This window comes from Vipera ursinii, assembly GCF_947247035.1.
Source record: "Vipera ursinii genome assembly, chromosome: 8".
NCBI lineage: Eukaryota > Metazoa > Chordata > Lepidosauria > Squamata > Viperidae > Vipera > Vipera ursinii.
Genome location: NC_139519.1, coordinates 8046451 through 8068803, shown reverse-complemented (window position 1 = coordinate 8068803; position 22353 = coordinate 8046451). Strand labels below are relative to the sequence as shown.

At 38.4% G+C, this 22353-nt stretch overlaps 1 protein-coding gene across 2 annotated transcripts in view; it reads right to left on the bottom strand.

Annotated features, from left to right (window-relative positions):
- The window catches only part of PEBP4 (phosphatidylethanolamine binding protein 4), a 244734-nt gene that overhangs the window by 5783 nt on the left and 216598 nt on the right, over window positions 1–22353 (bottom strand). For both annotated transcript variants that reach the window (XM_083368477.1, XM_083368478.1), the window contains exon 6: window positions 21797–21913. In XM_083368477.1, coding sequence (XP_083224603.1) covers window positions 21797–21913 — 117 coding nt within the window. The remainder of the gene's footprint in view (window positions 1–21796; window positions 21914–22353) is intronic.

Here is a 22353-nt window from a genome sequence, read left to right as displayed (position 1 = left end):
ATTGTCATTCAGCTGGGAAGGCTACCTGTTTTATCTAAATTCAAATCTTAAGTGTTTAATAAACATCAGAAAGTGACCCTGCAGCTCTTGCAAAAGCATTAGCCAACTGCAGTTGCTTCATCAACTGCCTCCAGGGCAATAGATCCATTAGAGAACAAGGGGTGATGCAGCCGACTTAAAGGAAGAAGCAGCTGAAGAGCAAGCTCATACGTGCTCAGAGGTTTGGGAGTCAATAGTCTTCAAGAGCAAAGAGGCTGAAGTTTAACATGCTGCTGCAGTTTCACTACTGTAAAGGAGAAACTCTACAGAAGATTGCGCTTCCTGACCCCTGTACGCATAAAGTGACATCTGTATAAACCCTAGGGAAGTGCAATCATGGAACTTGAGAGGCTGCTCTGATTGGGAGAGTACAAGTTGTGGAATGCCAGGTCATTCATGTTTTTCCAAGGGGCTGGCCATTTCTTTTGGAGGAAACAAATTTGACTTAGAACAATGATTTGTTTTGTAACTGGTCTTTAAAGTTCTAGGAACAGCACATACAGAAAGTCTGGTTTGCACAACATGCTTAATCAGGTTAGTTAGTTAAACAGCTTGCAGATGCATTTGTACAATATGCTGGCATGGTTAGTTTTAACCTTGCTTAGGAGCTTTTCCTGTACTGCACAAACTCAGTCCTGTTGATTACTTTATGGTTAACATAGTTTATAAATCCAAAAAATGGTTTAATTCAATAGCCAAGTTAAATGTCTTGGGCAAAGTCAGACATTAAGAAAGAGGCAATGTGCAGCAAATTCAAATATTATCAACAGCACTCAATGTGATGTCGCCAAGAGACGGTTTGTCTGAATATTTCATTGGAAATCCTAATCACAAATGAACCTCATGCAGTATCACATACTAAAAGAATGATGAAACTGTCTTTAGGCATTTGAAACTTTAGCTGAGGTTCAGTTTAATATGCTCACTATCAGTGTGGCCTTTTAGCTGTCTGCACAGAGATGAGGCTTATTTCCTGCAGAATTATATCTCATGTCTTAGCCTTGCTGTGTCCTCCAGCGTGGTCACCAAATTGGTTGAATCCATTTTTTTCAGCTGTTCTTAAAACTTTAGGAAGGTCAATGGGCAAAATGCATCTCTTCTTGCAGGGGTTTGAGATACCTTTGCACAGGTTTAAGGCACCCAATTCTTCTCTGAAAAAGAGAAGAATTGTCCGGATCAAATCCACTTTTGCAATTGCCTGTCTTCAATACTGTATCCTGATCGTAGCCTAGTGTGGTCACAATGCATATACCTATACCTACCTTAGACACTTAGAAGTTGGAAGTAGTATGACCCTGTTTGATTAATGATAAGAAAAAAAGATTCTGGGTTGGCTAAACCTAGTAAATATTCTAGCACCATGGTGGTGAACCTATGGCACGCGTGCCACAGGTGGCATGCAGAGCTCTCTCTGTGGGCATGCGTGCCATCGCCCCAGTCCTAGCCCTTTAGCTGGGTTTTATAAAACCTTTTCACTTTAGGCCTCAGCTGCCATGTGCAAAAAAAAAGTTTCAATCAATCAATCACTTTCAACTTCTCGTGGGGAAAAAAAAGATCTCGCAAAGTTAGAATTGATTGATTGAACTTTTTAGTCCCACCCAGTCTGCTGTTACCACCACAGCCATGCCCACCCAATGGGCCACACCCACCCAATGGGCCACGCCCACCCAGCACCCGACAATACATAAGTGGGTTTTGGGTTGCAGTTTGGGCACTCAGTCTGTAAAAGGTTCGCCATCACTGTTCGAGCAGCTTAGTATTCTGTCTTCTGTGTAACATGTTGAGTTAGATCGAAATTCTGTCCAGTTCTAAATGACACCCAAGAAATGGTTGGACACAGCTTTAGCTTACTATTGACAATCTCCATTTGCAACTAGGGTTGATATTAGAACAACGGTCTGAATTACTAAATGTGCGTATATGTTATGCTCTGCAATGGACAGAAACCTTTCTACTCTGGGAACACTCTCGGTCTCTCCCCAATCTTTCCCAGGTGGACTTTGAATAAATGGAAAGGGGAAAAGGAAGTGAGATGTCTAGCATTAGGGAGATGAGTTCTACATTTTAGCTGGGGACCTTGTGAGGGATGGAGATGACAAAACTACACAATGCCCCCTGGCTCTTCGATTATCGCCACCATGTTGGGCAAGATAGACAGACAAATCTTTACATGTTAAATATTTGACTGATTCTAACCTTTTTGTGAGCTATATAATTCTGGAAGATTATTCCTTGTAGTATATTTCACTGGAAAACCCTAGCAAGAATTCAGAGACCCATGTTTTAGCTGATTCATATGTTTATAAGAAAGCAATATCTTTGTCCTCAGGATTAGTATTGTATTATTTGAAAAGGGGACAGCAACAGTTATTCTCAGAAGAGAATTAGAAGTTGAATAAGGGTGAAGAGGAAGACACTTGCAGTTGAAAACGATGACTGTGGAAACAGATGTTTCCAACTGGCAACTTCAGAGGTCATTTCATTGCTTTAATGAACAAAACCAAAACTGGAGTAAACTATGAAACCCACCCTGTTGGATGAAATAAATATCCAATAAACTCTTATCTTTTTTCCCTATCCTCCCACCATAAGTAGAGATTGAAAATGGTTTATGAATACATTGCAGCCTTTATGGGTTAAATACAAACTGGGCAGCACACTCACTAATCTTGTGTGTTGATGACTCACCAACACTAACTACCAACAAGGGGAAGGGAAAGAGGGTGGAAAAGACAACCACAATGGGTGAGAAATGCTAAAATCCATGCTGCATTGGAACAATGAGGGACTTCACACTTGGCTTAGTCCATGTCTGCAGCTCATTTCCTGCAGAATTATATCATAGTTTCTTGCTCTTATTGAAGCTTTTGCTTATCCTCAGAAGCTGAAAATATACAGCAAACCTCCACTCTTGCTGCCCTTTTCCTGACCAGATGGAGACAGTGAAACATACTGGGGGGCCATACTACTTTGCCCAATCTATCTATCTATCTATCTATCTATCTATCTATCTATCTATCTATCTATCTATCTATCTATCTATCTATCTATCTAATCTATCTATCTATCATCTATCTATCTATCTATCTATCTATCTATCTATCTATCTATCTATCTGTCTGTCTGTCTGTCTGTCTGTCTGTCTGTCTGTCTGTCTGTCTGTCTGTCTGTCTATCTATCTATCTATCTATCTATCTATCTATCTATCTATCTATCTATCATTTAATTTCTATGGGTGATATGTGTCTCTCTCAATTTCAGATCCTCTACCAGAGGCCTGAGGGTTCAAGGATTTTTGCAATATCTTAGCTGTACCCTAACAATGCACTCTTCAGGACAGAGAGCTCTGAAGTCATTCCTGGGATATGTTGCAGCATTCTTCCAGCTTAGGAGTCCCATCCTCAAATGCTCCTACCACTACTGGGACTACTTTGGCCTTCACTTTCCTCATCCTCTCTAGTTCCTCCTTCAGGCCCTGGCATTTCTCCAGCTTCTCATATTCCTGTCACTTGGCACTTATCACCATCATGTTGCTGTCACTTGGCACTTATCACCATTGTCTTCTGGTCTTGTCTACTACCCTGATGTCTTCTAGTACCTACCTGCCTGTCTGTCTGGATTTGGAAGTCCCACAGAATATTAGCCCTTTTATCCTTCACAATCTTCTGTGGGACCTCCAATCTGGACTTGGGAGGGTCTAATCTATACATTGTGCAGATGTTCATGCAAACAACACCAGCTATGTGATTGTGCTGTCCAGTGTATGTTGTTCCTGCCTGCATCTTATACCCTGCCATTACACACACACACACACACACACACACACACACACACACACACACACACTTTACATATACACACTCACATTATCTCTTCCCAACAATTCCCAACAATTGCAGTGCTGTTTATAACAATAACACCTTGTTATTTTTGAGACTCTAATCTTATTTTGAGTGCAAATTACTTACAGAATGAGGAATAATGTGGGCCAGTGTAGTCACTACACTCCTCTTTATAACTATTGCCTCTCACCATGAGCTGGAGGCCTCTTTCTATAGCAGAGAACTATATGTACTTACAGAATCTACTAGAATGATTTAGAAAACATCCTGGGAAATCTAAATCTAAATCAGAAAGCCTATCCAAAGAGAGAAAGCTCCAAGTTGCAGATGTTTACCTTCAACTTGTGAGAGAAGAAAAGGTGACAGTGGAAGGATATGGCTCTTTCATTATCTTCTTCACTTTGCACTATGGGAGAAGTCTGAATGGCTGAATATGTCAGAATCTCCAGAGGACAAGCTACTGGTTTGGCATACCCCTCTGCCCCGCCAGGGAGAAGCAGCAGGGTAAGGATGTGGAATGTATATGTCAGCACATGGGACTTGAATAAAGTTTACAGTCACACCCCAATCCAGTTGCATTCTGTTAGCTCATGTTGCACCAACTTTCTCCTATGACTTTGATATTCCAGTTCAGTATGGACCTATTTGTAGGAGATGACCAGGCTGAGCCTGAGGGAGGGGTCAAGCACATCCTTAATCTTGAGTCCCTTCGCACCCACAAGAGATATAAGCCCAGTCCACCTTGAATTCCATTGACTCTTATATACAACCAATTTACCTTGACCATTAGTAGTTCAGATTTTTTTGTAGACAGCGTTAGTGTGCATCTGACTGCCTAAATTCAAGGCCACTTTATTAAGCATAAAGGCTCCAATATTGTGGAAATACAGGATCCAACATTATTGAATGAATGGCTTTGCAGGCCATGATATTCTAATTTAATATATGGCAGAAAGACTGAGAAAAATTAGAGCCATCTTTTTGTACTGATATCAGCACAGTTTGTATCTTATAATTTATCTGCCTTATTAACTGGGGCTCTTCTTGGTGAAAGGGGTCCTAAAGGTTTTCTGCCAAGATTAATGATGTCCTAGTGGCAGTAGGCGGGAATCCTTTTTGCTGTTAACAATAGCCACAGAGTTTTAGGGACTTTTGATTATGCTGCTAAACACACTCATCTTGCAGTTCCATTCATTTAATTCAAAAGACAAGACCAGCCAACTGGTAACCCCTACTGAGAAGCCAGCTGGTAAGTTTAGGCAAAGACTAATTTTGGAGGGATGCTTGGACAATCACTGCATTTCTTCTCAATGCCTAGGAACCTTTAAATTCTTCACACCTCATTGGACTGGCAGAAATATTGAGTTATATAGAGGAACTACCTGCAGGCACCCCAAAATTAGGATGAAATAAGCTTTACAGTTATAGTTTGTGGTGAACTGCATTTTTAATGAACTTTACTAGCCAGTCTTAACAACTGCTTAAAGCACTATGCTTGTACAGCAAGAAAGTCTGCCTTATATTAAATTCATACAGCATTTCACATTTAGTATAATAAGATACTAATAATAAGAAAGTGACTATGTCTGACCCTGAGAACTAAACATAAAAGAAAAATATAATTTCTTTTTGATTATAACATTTTAGATCCCCCCCCCCCGATTCTCTTGGGGAATCTTAAATGCTGGAATCTTAAACATCTGAGAAATTTGTATATTTCTGTGTTTATTAGGGAGTGTCTAATATGATGGTAATGAATTTTAGCACCCACCAGGTTTTCTCCCCTTTTAGTGCATGGCTTTATGAGTATATATACTTCTTGAACTGGTAATGTAGCTTGATGCAAAGTAAAATTCCAGCTTCAAACACCAGCCATTAAGCAGCTGCAGTTTACCATGTCATTCGAAGTGTACCCAGCCATCTGCAGAAAATTAAAAAGTAATCTGTGAGTAGTATCTGCCTACAACTTGAGGATTAATGGGGGTGGTGAGGAGCTTGGCCTGTCTGCAATTATCTGTTACTTCTCTTTATTAATTATATATTTATTTTGTGCAGCTGTATATGTACGTGTAAGCTGTTGGCTTTGGTGAGTGGATATTTTGTCAATGCATATTTGTATGAAAATCAAAAATTTTCTTTGGTAAAATGTGTTTATTATTGGGCTTCATAGTGCCAACATGTGATTTGATTATTTCCTCTCATTCTTTTAGTCAAATTCTTGGCCTAATTACTTGTCTCTACACCTCATCAATTAATCCGTGTCATGGATGTTGGAAGACAGAACGGCAAATTTTAAAAAGTGGTTTGGAAATCAAGCTTCAACTCTGCAATATTATTAGATTCCTGGATAAGCTATTCTTCTTTGTTTCATCCAATTTCCAGCTGGAAAAGAGGAATCTGGTCATAGCACTTTGGCAGTCATTTGGGGAGAATACCCATGATTTTTCTCAAAATTCCAAATATACCCATTAGGCTCAAGAGTCTGAAGGTTTGTAACAGTCCCATAAAAGTAGCAGGTTCTCATACTGATAAGGGTTTTTATCAAATTTTCTCACTGAGCAAAATTAACAAATAGGTTTATGCATATATCATATTTGAGCATATCCTGATTTTCAAAGTAGTGGTTTCAATTTACAGGGTATTTCCTAATATTTCCTGAGTTTGCTTTTGAAGCAATCCTATGATAGAGCTCCACTTTTTCCAGCCTGGAAACTGCTATTGTAATACATTTAGCACATATATACAGCACCTAGTGCATTAAAAGCTAAGCTATGAAGTCAGGTCAAACAGTATCTGAAGCAATCACTTCAAATGAAGATGACCATCAAACTCTGGATATAAATTATATTCTTTGTCAGTATATACATGCCATCATAGCTTCAGCAATCTATTCATATTCATACATTTATGTTGTTATTAGCAGGCTTGGGGTTGATATCAAAAGGAGTGTTAATGTGGTTCTGGATCAACTGCTGCACATATGCTAAAGGTGTGTGTTTTCACTCTCGTGTATAAATAGTTTAAAATGAAACTGGTGGATTTTTCTGATACATGGATTAAAAGAATTATTAGAAAACTCTGAAAGAAGAAATCTACATCTGATCTGCAGCCTCTGTTGCTGATATGGGATCTTGGCGTTATTTGGATTAAGTTTGTTTTAATCAAATAGGCATGGAAAATGATTTTTAAGTAATATAATCAATGTTTTTAGAGTTCTTTTATAAAATAGAGTTCAGTTTATAACATAATTTCTAAGCACTTTTCCTTTTTTTAAAATTTCTCTATCAGCTTTGGGTTTTTTTTATTGATCCTTTAATGTTGTTGGATATATCTAGTTTTTCCTTTGTTGACCACTTTAGCATATCGACATAAAACAAAGCAACATAATAAATACTGAGGCCTTCCAATTGAATATAAGACCTTCCAATGAAGGCAGCAGTCATTGTTTGCTAGGAAGAAAATAGTAGGTATATAATAGAACATCTTATCCCAGGTTGACAGAAAGCACTCTGGGTATAAGAAAAAACAAAAAAAGTTGAGATACGTATTTACTTCTCTAATACTTGTTTATCACATATTCCTTAATTATTTTTAAGTCAAATAAGAAAATCTCTCCATCTAATTCTACACAGAATTAGGATACTATACTTCACTAAATAAACTTGCTATAATACAGTATATATGACATTTGTCACTGAGGAGTAAATAACTGTTTTTTAAAAAATCCTTTCTCTAATCAGCTGATGTCACTTCAACTGATATTCATTTATTTGATTTACTCTCAGCTGCTGAGTGTGCCAACTCACATTATCAAAAAATAGATACAAATGCATACAGATGCTCCTGCTGCAAAAAAATCAAACTCACAGGATTTCTTATTAAGAGGTTTATGAAAGATAATTGCTGTGATTCTTCAACTATTTTTTTTGCCTTTAAACTTCCTTAACTGTCACTTTCCTCTTTCCATTTGCCACTGATTTAACCAAGTATTTAAATTAAAAACCAACACAGTCCAGAGTTGAGTGCCCTCTTCTGGTCATTTGAATTTTAGTTTAAGGAAGGCTCTCGGAGACTACCCTTGAGAGATTCGGTTTATTTTGTATAAAATGGGATCCCTAGGCTCTGGTGAATACTAAAAAGATGAAAAGAACTTAGCTTTAATTTCATTTTCACTAGAAGGAATGGAATGAAAGTATAGAAATGCATACATTTATGAATTTTAGAGGAAGCCAGATAGCATTATATATTAGTAACTGGATATACTCGGCTCAAAATGAATATTAATTCCTAAAATATTCTTCAGAAGCATCAGACTAAATTCCAAACATGTTCAGCCAGCTTAATGGAGCACTAAATCGGGGGAAAAAAACCTATACTAAACATTCATCACAATATAATTTATATTGGCAAGATTGCACAATGATGGCTACCTAGTTGTACAATCAGGCAAGATCGGCATTACTTTTGAGGGGGGATTGTTTCTTGAAAAATATCCAGAGATGCAGCACCCACAACTCTGGGAGAAAAAAGTGTTCCACTGATTAATTGTTCTCACTGTCGGGACATTTCTCCTTAGTTCTAGGTTGCTTCTCTCGTTAATGATTTACCACCTGTTACTTCTTGTTTAATGCTTGAGTGCTTCTCTGTGATAGCCCCTCAAATACCAGAAGACATGATAAAGAAGGGTTTTTTTTCCAAAACCAGGGGGTTTAACTAAAAATCAAGGAGATTCTGATTCAAATTCATCCTCAGCCATGGAAGCTGTTTTGGTAATTCTGGAATCCATTTCTCTCTCAAACCAATCTACTTGGTAGGAAGATGGCTGTAGGGGAAAACTGAGGAGGGAATACTATGCAGATCACCTTGTGTTATGAATGGAAAGAAAGGATATAAATCTGGCACCACTTCTTCAAATGTTGCTTTCGCGATGGAGTTTTTTAAAAATAGGTAATTCAGAATAACAGAGTTGGAAGTGACCTTAGAGGTCTTCTAGTCCAACCCCTGCTCAGGCAGGAAACCTTATACCACTACAAACAAATTGTTGTCTAATCTCTTCACATAAATGTAACTTTGCATATAATATCTGTAACTTTTGCAACTCATATAAAAAAACAACAACAGACCAGCAAGCAGAAATACTTAAAAGAAAAGAAAGTATTAGAAAATCACAGTAGAGATACTACAAAAGAGATATTTAAGATAATCCACTGGAATAACCTAAAATACAATATTTATTCTAAATGGGATCATTAGATTGTGTTGGTACATCAGATTTGTTATTTTTTTAGTTCGGTCACTTCTGATTCTTCGTGGCTTGATGGACATCATTTTGTCAGCACTGTCACTTAGTTGCTTCTTGATTTCTTGCTGTTTTATGCTTGTGTGAAAGTGTTTAGCCATCTTGTTTTCTGTCAGCCTCTTCTCAAATGCCCACATTCCTTGTTGATATAATCTTAGTTTTTTTTTAAAAAAAAGAATAGCAGAATATTTTTTACAATCTCTTCTTTCATCTCCAACAAGAGATTTCTTAAATCTTCTCCATTTCCTGCCACTGAAGTAGCACTATCAGCAAATTTCAATTTCACATTCTGTTTTTTCCTAGTCCAACATACTTTGTATATAAGCTGAATAAATAAAGAGGACAGTATATAACTATGGGGTATAGGTACTCCTCAAACTTACAACATAATTGGGAACAGAATTTCCACTGCCAAGCAAGGCAGTTCTTAAGTGAATAGCACTCTGTTGATTGACCTTTTTGCCACTGTTGTTAAGCAAATCACTGCAATTGTTAAGTGAAACACACAGTTGTTAAGCAAATCCAGTTTCTCCCATTAACTTTGTTTGCCCTTACTACATTTCACTTACTAGCCTCTGCTTTTAAGCAAAAGGATTTAATCTGTAGTCTATAGGTTGCCCTACGAGGGATTAAAGTAAAAAGAATGGCTCAAAAATCTCGATAAACCTTCAAGTTATTGAACCCACATGCTTCTCTTTAATACCACTAACAGTTCTTCCATGACTGGAATGAAAGAATTGAGGATCTCAGTTTGCTGCTTCTTCTTCTAGATTGATCTCATAAATTATCTTCATGCAGCATTTGTGTGTGTGTGTGTGTGTGTGTGTGTAAGATTACATACAATTTGCAGTGCAATGTTGATTATGTGTCCCTCCCATCTAGTAAATTTGACTGTTCCTGAATGTAACAAATGAAGTAGGGACTTTAGGTTCCTTCTTTTAAGCAATTTCTGGGACCCAGGAATCATGTCTTCTCTGTCGCAGCAGAATTTTTCAACTAGGGGTTTCAATACTTTTTGATTTTTCTATTTATGGTGGAAGAGCCAGCCTAAGATTTTTACCTCCTGCCTTTACTGATATACAAATAATAAGAGATATAGAAGAGTAAAATGCTTCTTTACAGATTGAATGGTGTGAATCAACATTCATTTGAAATCCAAGGGATGAGCCATATGGTGGATGATCAGGTCAACTAGGAAACAATAAACTCTCATAAAACTGCTTTGAGAATTTGGCATAAAATTCTCAGAAGAGCTGTATGATTCAGCAGCAAAACAGCTAAAAATAATCTTCCATCAAGTGTTTTAGCAGCAGGGCCTCTTTGTTGAAGGTCAGAATCCTGACCCTGCTTTAGAAATTCACAATACAGGTAGATTCTGTTTTTCCAGAGTTCTAGAAAAGGGCTCCAAAGGTAACAGCTCACAGTTTGCAAATGATATACAAGAAGAGCAACATCTTGTGATAATGCCACCTAAAATACAAATCGTGGATACTGCATTACTCTTTGGGTTGCCTTTTCCAAGAGTGACCCTGGTCATGCTGCAATGGTCATAAGTGTGAAAAATGGTCATAGGTCATTTCAGTGCAATTGCAACTTTGAACAGGTTTTTTTTGGCAGCAGGAGGGGGAGGGTGTCATCAGGTTTTTGACACCTTGCTAGATGGTACTTGAATGTTACTTAATGCCTCCTTAAGTAATGCCTCCTTAAGTAACACCAGCTGCCTGCAATTAGTGCAGGTTCGCATCCCACCAGGCTCAAGGTTGACTCAGCCTTCCATCCTTCCGAGGTAGGTAAAATGAGGACCCAGATTGTTGGGAGCAATTAAGCTGACTTTGTAATAATGCCGCTTGGGGGCGTGTGTGAAAGCCCTAACAAGCAGGCATATACATAGAATGAAGGCTACTGCTAAGCTTGTAAGCCGCCCTGAGTCTTCGGAGAAGGGCGGGATATAAATGTAATAAAAATAAATAAATAAATAAAATAAAATATCCTAAAAGTGGTACAATTGGTGAAAAGGTTGAAAAGCCCTGCCTTATATGTTTTAGCCTCCAGTCCTCTAATCATCTTTGTTGCTCTTCTCTGTACTCTTTCTAGAGTCTCAACATCTTTTTTACATTGTGGTGACCAAAACTGGATGCAGTATTCCAAGTATGGCCTTACCAAGGCATTGTAAAGTGGTATTAATGCTTCATGTGATCTTGATTCTATCCCTCTGTTAATGCAGCCTAGCACTGTGTTGGCTTTTTTGGCAGCTGCAGCACACTGCTGGCTCATATTGAAGTGATTGTCTACTAGGACTCCGAGATCCCTCTCACAGTTACTACTATTGAGCAAGGTACCACCTATACTATACCTGTGCATTTGATTTTTCCTGCCTAAATGTAGAACCTTACTTTTTTCACCATTGAATTTCATATTGTTAGATAGCACCTAGTGTTCGAGTCTGTCCAGATCCTCCTGTATTTTAAGCCTATCTTCTGGAGTATTGGCTATTCCTGCCAGCTTGGTGTAGTCTGCAAATTTGATGAGTTCCCCATCTATCCCCTCATCCAAATCATTAATGAAGATATTGAAGAGCACTGGGCCCAGAACAGAGCCCTGGGCACCCCACTACACACTTCCTTCCATGTAGATGCAGTTCCATTGAGGACCACACGCTGAGTACGGTCTGTCAGCCAGCTACGAATCCATCTGGTGGTGATGCTATCTAACCCACATTTTTCTATCTTATCAAGTAGTAGGTTGTGATCTACTTTATCAAATGCCTTACTGAAGTCCAAGTAAATTATATCTACAGCATTCCTCTGGTCCACTAATTTTGTCACTTGGTCAAAGAAAGTAATAAGATTTGTCTGGCATGATCTGTTTTTGACAAACCCATGTTGACTTTTAATGATGACTTTGTTTGCATCAAGGTGTTCGCTGATTTGTTGTTTGATTATCTTTTCCAGAATCTTCTCAGGTATTGAGGTCAGGCTGATAGGTCTGTAGTTTCCAGGATCTATTTTTTTCCCTTTTTTGAAGATGGGAACTACATCAGCTCTCTTCCAGTCCTCTGGTAGTTCCCCAGTGCTCCAGGATCTTTGAAAAATATAGTTCAGTGGTTCTGAGATCACGTCTGCCAGTTCCTTGAGAACCTTGGGGTGTAATCCATCTGGTCCTGGTGATTTGAACTCGTCTAGGCTGGACAGGTGTTCACTTACCATTTTCTTGCCTATCTTAACTTGCGTTTCTATTCTGTTGTTTATGGCACTGGTTTTAGTAGGTTGGACTGTTTTTTTCCTTTGTGTAAAGACAGATGCAAAAAACGAGTTAAATAGTTCTGCTTTCTCCCTGTTGCTTGTCACCTTCTTGCCACTTTCCCCCACTAATAGACCAATCATTTCCTTAACTTTTTTCTTGTTTTTTATATGTTGAAAGAAGCATTTTTTGTTATTTTTGACTTTGGTTGCAAGCCTTAGTTCATTTTGAGCCTTAGCTTTCCTCACTTCATCTTTGTCCTTATCCTAGTAGAGCAGAGTAGAGTAGAGTAGAGTAGAGTAGAGTAGAGTAGAGTAGAGTAAAATTCTTTATTGGCCAAGTGTGGTCAAGGAATAGACAAGGAATTTGTCTCCAGTGCATAAGCTCACAGTGTACATATAAACAGCAAGTAATAGGTCATAAGTCATAATCATAGTTACAATATTAATCATAAGTTACAAACAATTGATAAATCATAAAAGATGAGAAAAGAATAGAAATGAGACGGTGCTGTGGGAATTAAGTGTTCAGCAGAGTAATGTCATAAGGTGAAAAAAAACTATATGTCTCGTTGTTTTGGCATGCAAGGCTTTATAATGGTGCCTGAGGAGAAGAGTTGAAGCAGGATGTGAGGGGGACTGTAGATATTTTCTCAGCCCTGTTTCTGGTTTGTGCAGTATACAAATCCTCAATGGAAGGCAGGCTGGTTGTGGTTTGTTTTTTTTCTTCTGCAGTCCTAACTATCCGTTGAAGTCTGTCCCTCTCCTGTTTGGTTGCTGTGCCAAACCAGACAGATATTGAGGGTACATATGACAGACTCAATAATTCCTCTGTAGAACTGTATCAGCAGATCCTTGGGCAATCTGAGCTTTCTCTCTCTCTCTCTCTCTCTGTGTGTGTATTGAATATATTACTGAAGACAAGAAGGATTCTGTCAGACAACTTATGCCTTCCAAATGAACTCAGTTTAGTGGTTACAACCAGTAGAATTAGGTGCTCTTTATCAGTATTAGTTGCTGGATTATGTTTGATTTTTTTGCTGCTGAAGATTGTGGATTTTGATATTTTATGGGATTTTTTTTTAAAAAAATTGTGGATACAGTAACTTCATTCTTCCTTCATTTTTCTCCAATTAGCTTGTTTTCTGTCCAAGAGAGGGTTTATCAATTTGCAGGTGAAACTTTGCTTAATTTTATTTTAGTGAGATTTCCAAGGTTTGAACAGTGTTAGGAACTTGTGGAACAATTTGGGAACTTCTGTCCTTAACCATGGGCCATTTGCTTTAAACTAGATATATCTCAGATCAAATGAACAATATGGCTGTGGGTTGCAGCTCCTACTGTGGCATAAGAAAGCTTCCTACAATAGAAAATATTTTAAAAATGCGCTCTCTTCTCTTGATTCTTGAGACACATGTAATCAGCACCTTTCAGAATAAGGGTATACATGGAGGTGACGCTATGCTTTAGCCAACTAGCACACTACAAAGTGATTTTTTTTCAAAATTCTTAGCCACATTGCAACAAAATGTGGTGCACTGCCTTATAGTGTAAGTGGCCAATTATGTTAAATTTTTCAGATCTATCTAGGAAAATAAAGAGTATCACAATCAGCTGAAGTTAGCTGGCAAGGAGTTGGTAGAAGCATACTAAGCTACAGATGGAATAATTAAATAACAATTGTGCCCTAATTATGGGACAACTTTTTCAAGCAGCACAGGTCTTCCTCTTCATTAATTAGAGAGATCTAAGATTCATGTAGTTAATCCAACGTATATTTTATGTCTAAAAAGTAACAATGAAATATGGAAAGCTTGACCTGTGTTTCTGTAGCATTTTGGGTAGATGCTGCTCCTAATATAGATCTGAACAACAAAGAGAATGACTTCGAAATTAGTTTGATTATGCTTATTCATGTTTAAAGTCTGGCTGAGTTATGGAGAGCCCTAAGAAAGTTTAGGGACACAGTGGCTCAGTGGGTTAGGACGCTGAGCTTGTCCATCAGATGGCCAGCAGTTTGGCGGGTCGAATCCCGAGTGCCGCGTAACAGAGTGAGCACCTGTTACTCGTCTCAGCTTCTGCCAACCTAGCAGTTTGAAAGCATGTAAAAATGCAAGTAGAAAAATAGGGACCACTACGGTGGGAAGGTAACAGCGTTCCGTGCGCCTTTGGCGTTTAGTCATGCCGGCCACATGACCACGGAGACGTCCTCGGACAAGCGCTGGCTCTTCGGCTTTGAAATGGAGATGAGCACCGGCCCCTAGAGTTGGAAATGACTAGCATGCATGTGTGGGGGAACCTTTACCTTTACCTTTAAGAAAGGTTTAATTGCTATTTAAATATATTTTGGGGGGTGACTGAAATATTACAATGGATTGGCCAGTAACATTAGCAAAGTATGCAAGTTTGGGATTCAGGTTTGGGCACAAGGATGTGAAGCAAACACTTTTTGGATCGGTTGAACTCTAAATGGCCATTGGGTGGCCATTTTTATTCAAATAGTTTGTTTTGCCACTAGTAATGTTTTTGCGTCAGTATTAAACAATATTTCATGCCAGCTGAAATGTGCTGTTGAACTAACAAATTATACAAAAAATATAGAATGTGTGAGTCTGCTTATTGATTTGTTGAGCATTTTTTCTTTTTCAGATTTTGGATTCCCTGGGTGACTTCGTGCTAACCCAATATTTACGGAAAATTAATGATGGTTTAACAATGGAATGTGTGAACTGATGAATCATGGACCACTCGTATTTAAGACACTTACTGTAGAGGAGATCACTTCAGTAAAATAGTGAGCTGACGTGAAAATGACAGCAGAGAACAATCAGCTATAAAATATAATTGACCCATATGCCTGGAAGCTGAAACGATGTCATAATTTTAAATAAGATTTAAATGAAGCTAAAAGAAAGCTAAATGATAAAATTGTTGAAGTAGCTTTTCTGTAAGAAAATGGTATAGTACTTTTGAATTTTTTTTTAAATAGGGGAGAGTTCAAGGACAAACACAATATAGGTCTGTATGCAAGGCCTGGAGGGGAAAAAAAAGAATATTTCTTTTTTTCTCATAATGTTTTTGGAGCCACTTACGTTGGCCAGCAGGAGATATTTAACAAAAGGGGAGCTCTGTTTCTTGCACAGAACTGAGTACTCTCAAGATCAGATTGCCACAAAAACAAATTCATAGGTAGGATTGAAAGAAAAGGAAATTACACAGAAGTCACTTGAAACTTGTTGAATTTCAGTGAGGTAGTTAACAATACACTATGTTAAGATTCATGATTTCCTTTAAATTGGATTGCACAATTTTAAACCAAGAGTAAATAGAAGGACTGTTGGAATCAGTAATTCTGCTTTCAGAAACCTCACTAATACTAAGGAAGGGGTTCTAAACTAAAAAGCATTGTTGTGGTACATAATCCTAACGTGCAACACCTCTTCCTAAATACATGGAGCTGAACTAGGATGCCAAGTTTAACTCTCCTAACTTGATGGACTTTTGTTTCTTCTCCTAGGACCACATCATCATTGAATACATCAGTCTGAAGCTCGCCACCGAATTAATTTAAAATTGTTTATAACTATAATAGCACTGTGCTCTACAGAAAGCTATTTTTGAAGTTATGTTCATAAGAAGACTAGACATAGAATGCTTTAGAGACTACGGAAGAAAAAGAATACTATATGGAATTGATGATAATGATAATGATAATGATAACTTTATTGTCACTTTGAATGTACACCAATCGGCATACATCAAAATGAAATTTTGTTGCATACAGCTCTCAAAGGGTCACCACCTTCGATATATACTCCTTGTTCGTGGCCCGCTCAAATTTCACATTGTCCATTTTAGTCTCTAGGGAGTGAACGATGGCACACAGGACAGATGGAAATGGGGCTCCATGTGGATTAGCCCTCAAGTTAGCTTGTATTCTGACAACCTCACCTTCTTTCCTTTTTCTGATCCCGACTCTTCCACCTTTTCCTTAAAGAGGCCTTGCTTTTATCCTGCCCTTCCCTCTTGGAACCTCAGGCTACATACATTTTAGCTACAATTTTATCTTTACAGTAGATATGATTGTGCTTTTGGCTACTCTGAGATCACTGAGCAAACCTCATGATCAGTTTTGCTAGTGCAACTCAATACTCTACTTATATCAGATTGGATTTCAGCATAAACTGAAGTCAATGCACTGACTGCCTACTCCACATTCTGGGGGCATTGCTCAGAAATCTTTAACTCTTAGATTCCTCTCTGGCCTTGAACTATTACAGTTTAAACTTTAAAGTATCCCATTCCTCATTCCCTTCAAATCAGGCAACTTAAATTTTCCTTTGATTTTACCCCTGAAACGATTTAGATCTTTGGCTTTGTACAGCAAGGTGGTAGTTTGTCAGAGACTTGATCCCAATGTATTATTTAATTCTGCTCTCACGGTATTTTAATCAGACTTGTTAAATTTCCCTTTGAAAATAAGCTTCTGTTTCAGTTGTTAATGTCATATTTTCAGGAAATGTCTGAATTGGATAACATTTGTTTCACTGAATTTGTTTTTAATTAAAGTTTCTAGAATGGCAGCCAAGTTAGAGTTCTTTTTTTTTCTGCCAGAAAAAGCAACAAAGAGTTTTATGGCATTTTGTATATTAATTATGGAACACTTCATCAGATGTTTGAAACTGGTTACTGATCAAGACAGCACAAAACTATTCATCAGATTGTTTAAACCTGGACTTTTCAAACCGTGTTCTGTAGAACCCCAGGGTTCCAGAGAACTTGATCAGCTGCTCTCAGAGACTAAGAGCAAAAGTAATACAAAAACAACAGCAATAGTCAAACACACCCAGTTTTTTTTAACCACTATAGCTTTGCCTTTGACCAGAGTTTTGGCCAGCACATCTGGGCACTATGAAGTGACGAGACCCCCCCCTTTCAAAACTTCCTGTTCCTCCCTACACCTCCACTGCCATATTTTCCTGAAGATTTACCCCACTGAAAGAACCATCAAAGTAGTCATATAGAAGCACATCCCTTACCTTCTATAGGATCATTTGTCCAGAACTTCCCTTTCCTGATTGGGGTGCTATTGTGACTTATTCCATGGCTTCCCTAAGGAAAAGGACACCCTGGGACCAAACTTCAACTAAATCTGGAGACCCCACACTTGTTTTATAAAAATTCCCCCAAATCAGTAGGAAATCCTCCCATGGATCTACATAGAAGCCAGTAGTAATTGGTCTTGAACTCATGATAATTTAAAGACAAAATTGGTTATGCAAGAATCACTTGTGTTTATGAAAGAACATAGGCTCATTTAAGATTTTTTTAAATGTTAAGCTCTGTACAAATTTTTTTAACAATATTTTAAATATTTACTTCGGTGATTCTGAACGAGGGATTGAGGCAAACGTAGTCATATTTAAAATACATCCTTTTTTTTTGTTTGATCGAGACCTTTCCTGCATGCAACTAACTGCTACTCTACCTATATGCTTATCTTTTCAGTCGTGGGCTAAGGAATTCCTCCTTTTCTAAGGATTTGAGATTTTAGCACATTAATTTTGGAATTTTAACTATGGAATCTAAACAGAAACGCTTGTAATGCATGGGTTAAAATTTTATCATATAAATTTGGAGCTAATTATATAAATACATAGCTTCACATGTATAAGTAAACAAATTTCCAACAGCTACCTATTTTAATAAAGTTGAAGCATCTGAGAATCATGAGCGGGAAATCACAATCCAAGGTTGTTACCTGTCAAGATGAGAAATAATGAATTCTGTCCAATTGCCAGAATTATTTTCCCCTCTCTTGTTATGTATTTATTACATACTTCTTGCACACATTCTTCTCATTTACCATACACTTTGTGCTTTGACAGTTAATACAGTGTTAACTTTTGTATAGAGAGCATATGCAACAATCCTGCAACAAAGCACACAAGTTCATCCTTGGAAAATACTACAATCCTTTCCTCAGATAGCACACCTACTGATGTGATAACCAATATGTTGTGTGGAATGTGGTTGTGTGAGTCTCACAGAAACCTATTGGATATTTCCTCTGATGCACCTGATAAAGAGTGACTCCTCCCCCTTTCTCTATCTGTGCACCATTTTTTTTCAATTTTTCTATCAATAACTTAATATTTTGCTTTGATGTTTGGCATCATTTTTCTTTGTGTAGCCCAGCATATCTATTTATTTGTCCATTAGTCTCTCTATCTGAATTTTGCTGCTCAACTGTAAAGGACTCTGGGCAGCATGTAAAACTAGCAAAAACATAAAAACAGATAAAATCATCAAATCAGTCAGCCCATACTAAAGTAATTTTATACATTTTTTTAATAAATAAAACAAAATGAAACAGGGGCCCTAACAAATAATAAAACACCACCCCAGGCCTGAGACCAAACACAGGTTCTCAAAGCACACGAATCCTTCTCCTTCATGTGTATCTGTTTATACATGCACACACTAAGAACAATGAAGCAATTCTCTCCTCCTATTCTACACTACAGCATATACCAGGAGTGTCAAACTGCCGGCCCATGGGCTGGATGCGTCATGCCGAAACCGCGCCCACCCTATTGCTGGCAATGGAAAAAAAGTCATGATACATCGTGACACATCACGTGACGTCGCGACTTTGACACCCCTGATATATACTATCATAGTACTGTAGTCAATTGAATAGGTCACTCCTTGAGGCCCAAACTTAGTGACCTCTTTGTAGATATGTCTTCTGCACACCCCATAACTATGTAGTTGGTGACAGAGCTGCAGACTCCTGACTATATTTTACCTACCCCCAGCAGACCTTAGAAAGGTGCTCTCATCACCATCTAATTTGCATTGTGTCATCATCCTTATTCAGCTGTAATATATAGCATTGGTTTGTTGTTGTTAGTTGCGAAGTCGTGTCTGACCCATCGCGACCCTATGGACAATGTTCCTCCAGGCCTTCCTGTCCTCTACCATCTTCTGGAGTCCATCTAGGCTCACACCTACTGCTTCAGTGACTCCATCCAGCCACCTCATTCTCTGTCGTCCCCTTCTTCTATTGCCCTCAATCTTTCCCAGCATTAGGCTCTTCTCCAGTGAGTCCTTCCTTCTCATTAGGTGGCCAAAGTATTTGAGTTTTAGCTTCAGGATCTGGCCTTCTAAAGAGCAGTCAGGGTTGATCTCCTCTAGGACTGACTGGTAATTTGGGAAATTTCATTCCTCTCTCACTGCTTTCAAAGAGTTTGCTCAGTTTTTTTTACAGCCATAATGTGAATTATACTTCTTAAAGCAGAATGTTATGCACCTGTTGTTTCTTTGACTCCATAAAGTGATTTCAATAGGTGCTTGATATTTCTTGTGTAGTGTCATGTCACCATGGGTGAGGCATTCTTATTCATGAATCTCTCTATTCATCTCTGTTTTGACATTCCACTTGAGCAAATAATTCTTAAAGCAGCATTTACCTCTGGGAGACTAGTTGTCCCTCCATGCTAAGAACGTGCCTGGCTCAGCAAAGCTGTTATTTTATTAACATTGTTTGGAGACTGTTTGTGCAACTCAATTGCCAAATCTTATTATTCCTGATTTTTATCTCATTGCTTGACATGCATGATAGCTTTGAGGTGTCACCAATGAAACTCCTAAAGCTCTTGGATACACGAGCAAAGACTATTCTCAGTTTCACAGTATTTGAGATCTTCCTCACCTTTACATCTGCCACCCTAATCTGTCTTTCAGCCTGGCTGTTTCTTCTCAACTGACATGCAATGGAAAGTATATATGTACCCTAAATAGCTTTGCCATGGAGCTGGATTACTAGTAGTTTTCTCCTACGTAACCCAGTGATTGAGTCCACTGATGCTCAAAGGCTCGGTGGTTCTCAGGTCATAAATAAGCCATAAGGGGAAGAGGGATGTCTTTATCTGCTTAATATGAAGTTTGAATGCAGTCAATGTGGCTGTTTAAAAAATTGTGGCTGGAAGAAACCAAGGCTTATTACACTATGGAAACTTAATCAAATAATCACAGACAGGCTTTGATTCTGAACACAGCAGAATCAGCCGGGCTGGAAAACCTGATTCTGTCTTGCCAAGCATGCGGTATGCTTTCTGCTTAGCATGTCTGCTTGAATTTATCATGTCAATTCTGGTGCCAACTTTAAGAATGTTTTGTTTCCTCATTGCTCTATCATCTGGTGCTGACTGGGGCAGTAGCTAGGGTGGAGGAAAGGAATCCAGCACACATCTGCTCGCCTGAACATCCCATCATTTCAGAAGCTTTCCTCCCTCGTCCTCTTTTCAGCCTCTACCTTCTAGCCCTGCCCAGTTCCCTGTTCTTCCCAGCCTCAACTCTGCTGCTTAACTCAGTCACCCACCAATCTTCCTGATGCTTTTCCTCCTCCCTTTCCCAGGAATTCAAAGGAAGGTGTTCCTATCCCTCAGGTCCATTCCTTTTTTCCCCCTAACACCTTTCCTCCTTTACTCAGACATTAAAACATAAGCATGAATGCCAGCATGCCTACTTTTTAAGGTAGCATTTCTCAAACTCGGCAACTAATGTATGTGGACCAACTCGCAGAGTTGGCCAGCTGCCATAACACATGTTGGATGCTTTTTCCTTTGAGGTCCCCAATTCCTCAATACACTTTACCACTGAAGTATAGCAACAAACCTTTGGCAATGTTATTTCCTAACTTTTCCCACCATATTAATAATAAAATAAAATAAAATAAAATACCAGATAAGTCTTTAATTAGGCTTAGCACACCCAAGAAGCTTAGCATCTCTGTACCTTCTACACATGCCATCCACAGAAATACAGGCCTTCCTTATTCATTTTATGCAGTCACAGTCTCATGTCCTTTTTGATTGTGTCCCTCAAAGAATGACAGTAACGACAACAGCACATGCCCCCTGGCCATCAAAGCTTTGCCACCCCAGCTCTAACCACCATTCTCCATTTAAAAGCATCACTATCTGCATAGGTTCACCTTATCTGGGGACCAGTATAACTTATATATTCTAAACAAAGCACCTTGAGCCGTTTGTTTCTGAGACTTATCCAACAATACGATTGCTTGGTCACCTTTACAGAGTTGACATGCGAATTTACTTTGGTAACAGCAGCAGAAACAAATTTTTCCCACACTGTCAAGTAAATATACATCCTGCTTCAAGCAAAGCCGTACCCCCTGCTGGGGCATTTTCATCATTTTCACAAACAGATACATACCTATGGGGAATTCTAACCATGCTGAAACAGACTGAAAAATATCAACCAGAAAGAAGGCACCAATTCTCTTCCTGCGACTAACATAATAACAAATGACACATTTGAACTGCCAAAGAGGCAAAGGAGTTTCTCACCGGAAGATGCAATTTCTTCTGAATTCAAGGATACCGCTTCATGAGCTGGTTGTTCAAAGAGGAGGAACTGGTAGCGGTGGTAACCACTTTCGGGTGGTGGTGTGGGTCGGAGGTAGTCTGATTACCAGAAATAAAAGTAAAATAAAATGCTGGTTGTATGTGTGTATATACGCCCCCTTATAACATTTATTTAAGATTGAGACACAGCCACTTTGGAGAAGGAATGAGCCTATTGTTCTTTCTTAATAACCATCTTATTTGTTGAATTTATCTATACTGGGCCTCTTTGGCATAGTTTTGCTGAGACTTTTTTTTTCTATTTCTCAGAGGCATTTTTTCACAGCTCTATTAATTTTTAGTTTGTTTGCATTTATACACTACACCAGACGTAGGACTAGAATTCTTTATTTTCTTCAACTGTGATTCCTATTTAGAGAGGCATTATTAAATATTCTTAATAAGGAATATAATGATGGAAGCAAATGAGGATTGATGGTATAGATTTCGATCTTTCTTTAGAGCACCTGGTGTGTATGTACAATCTCTGAACATGTTGC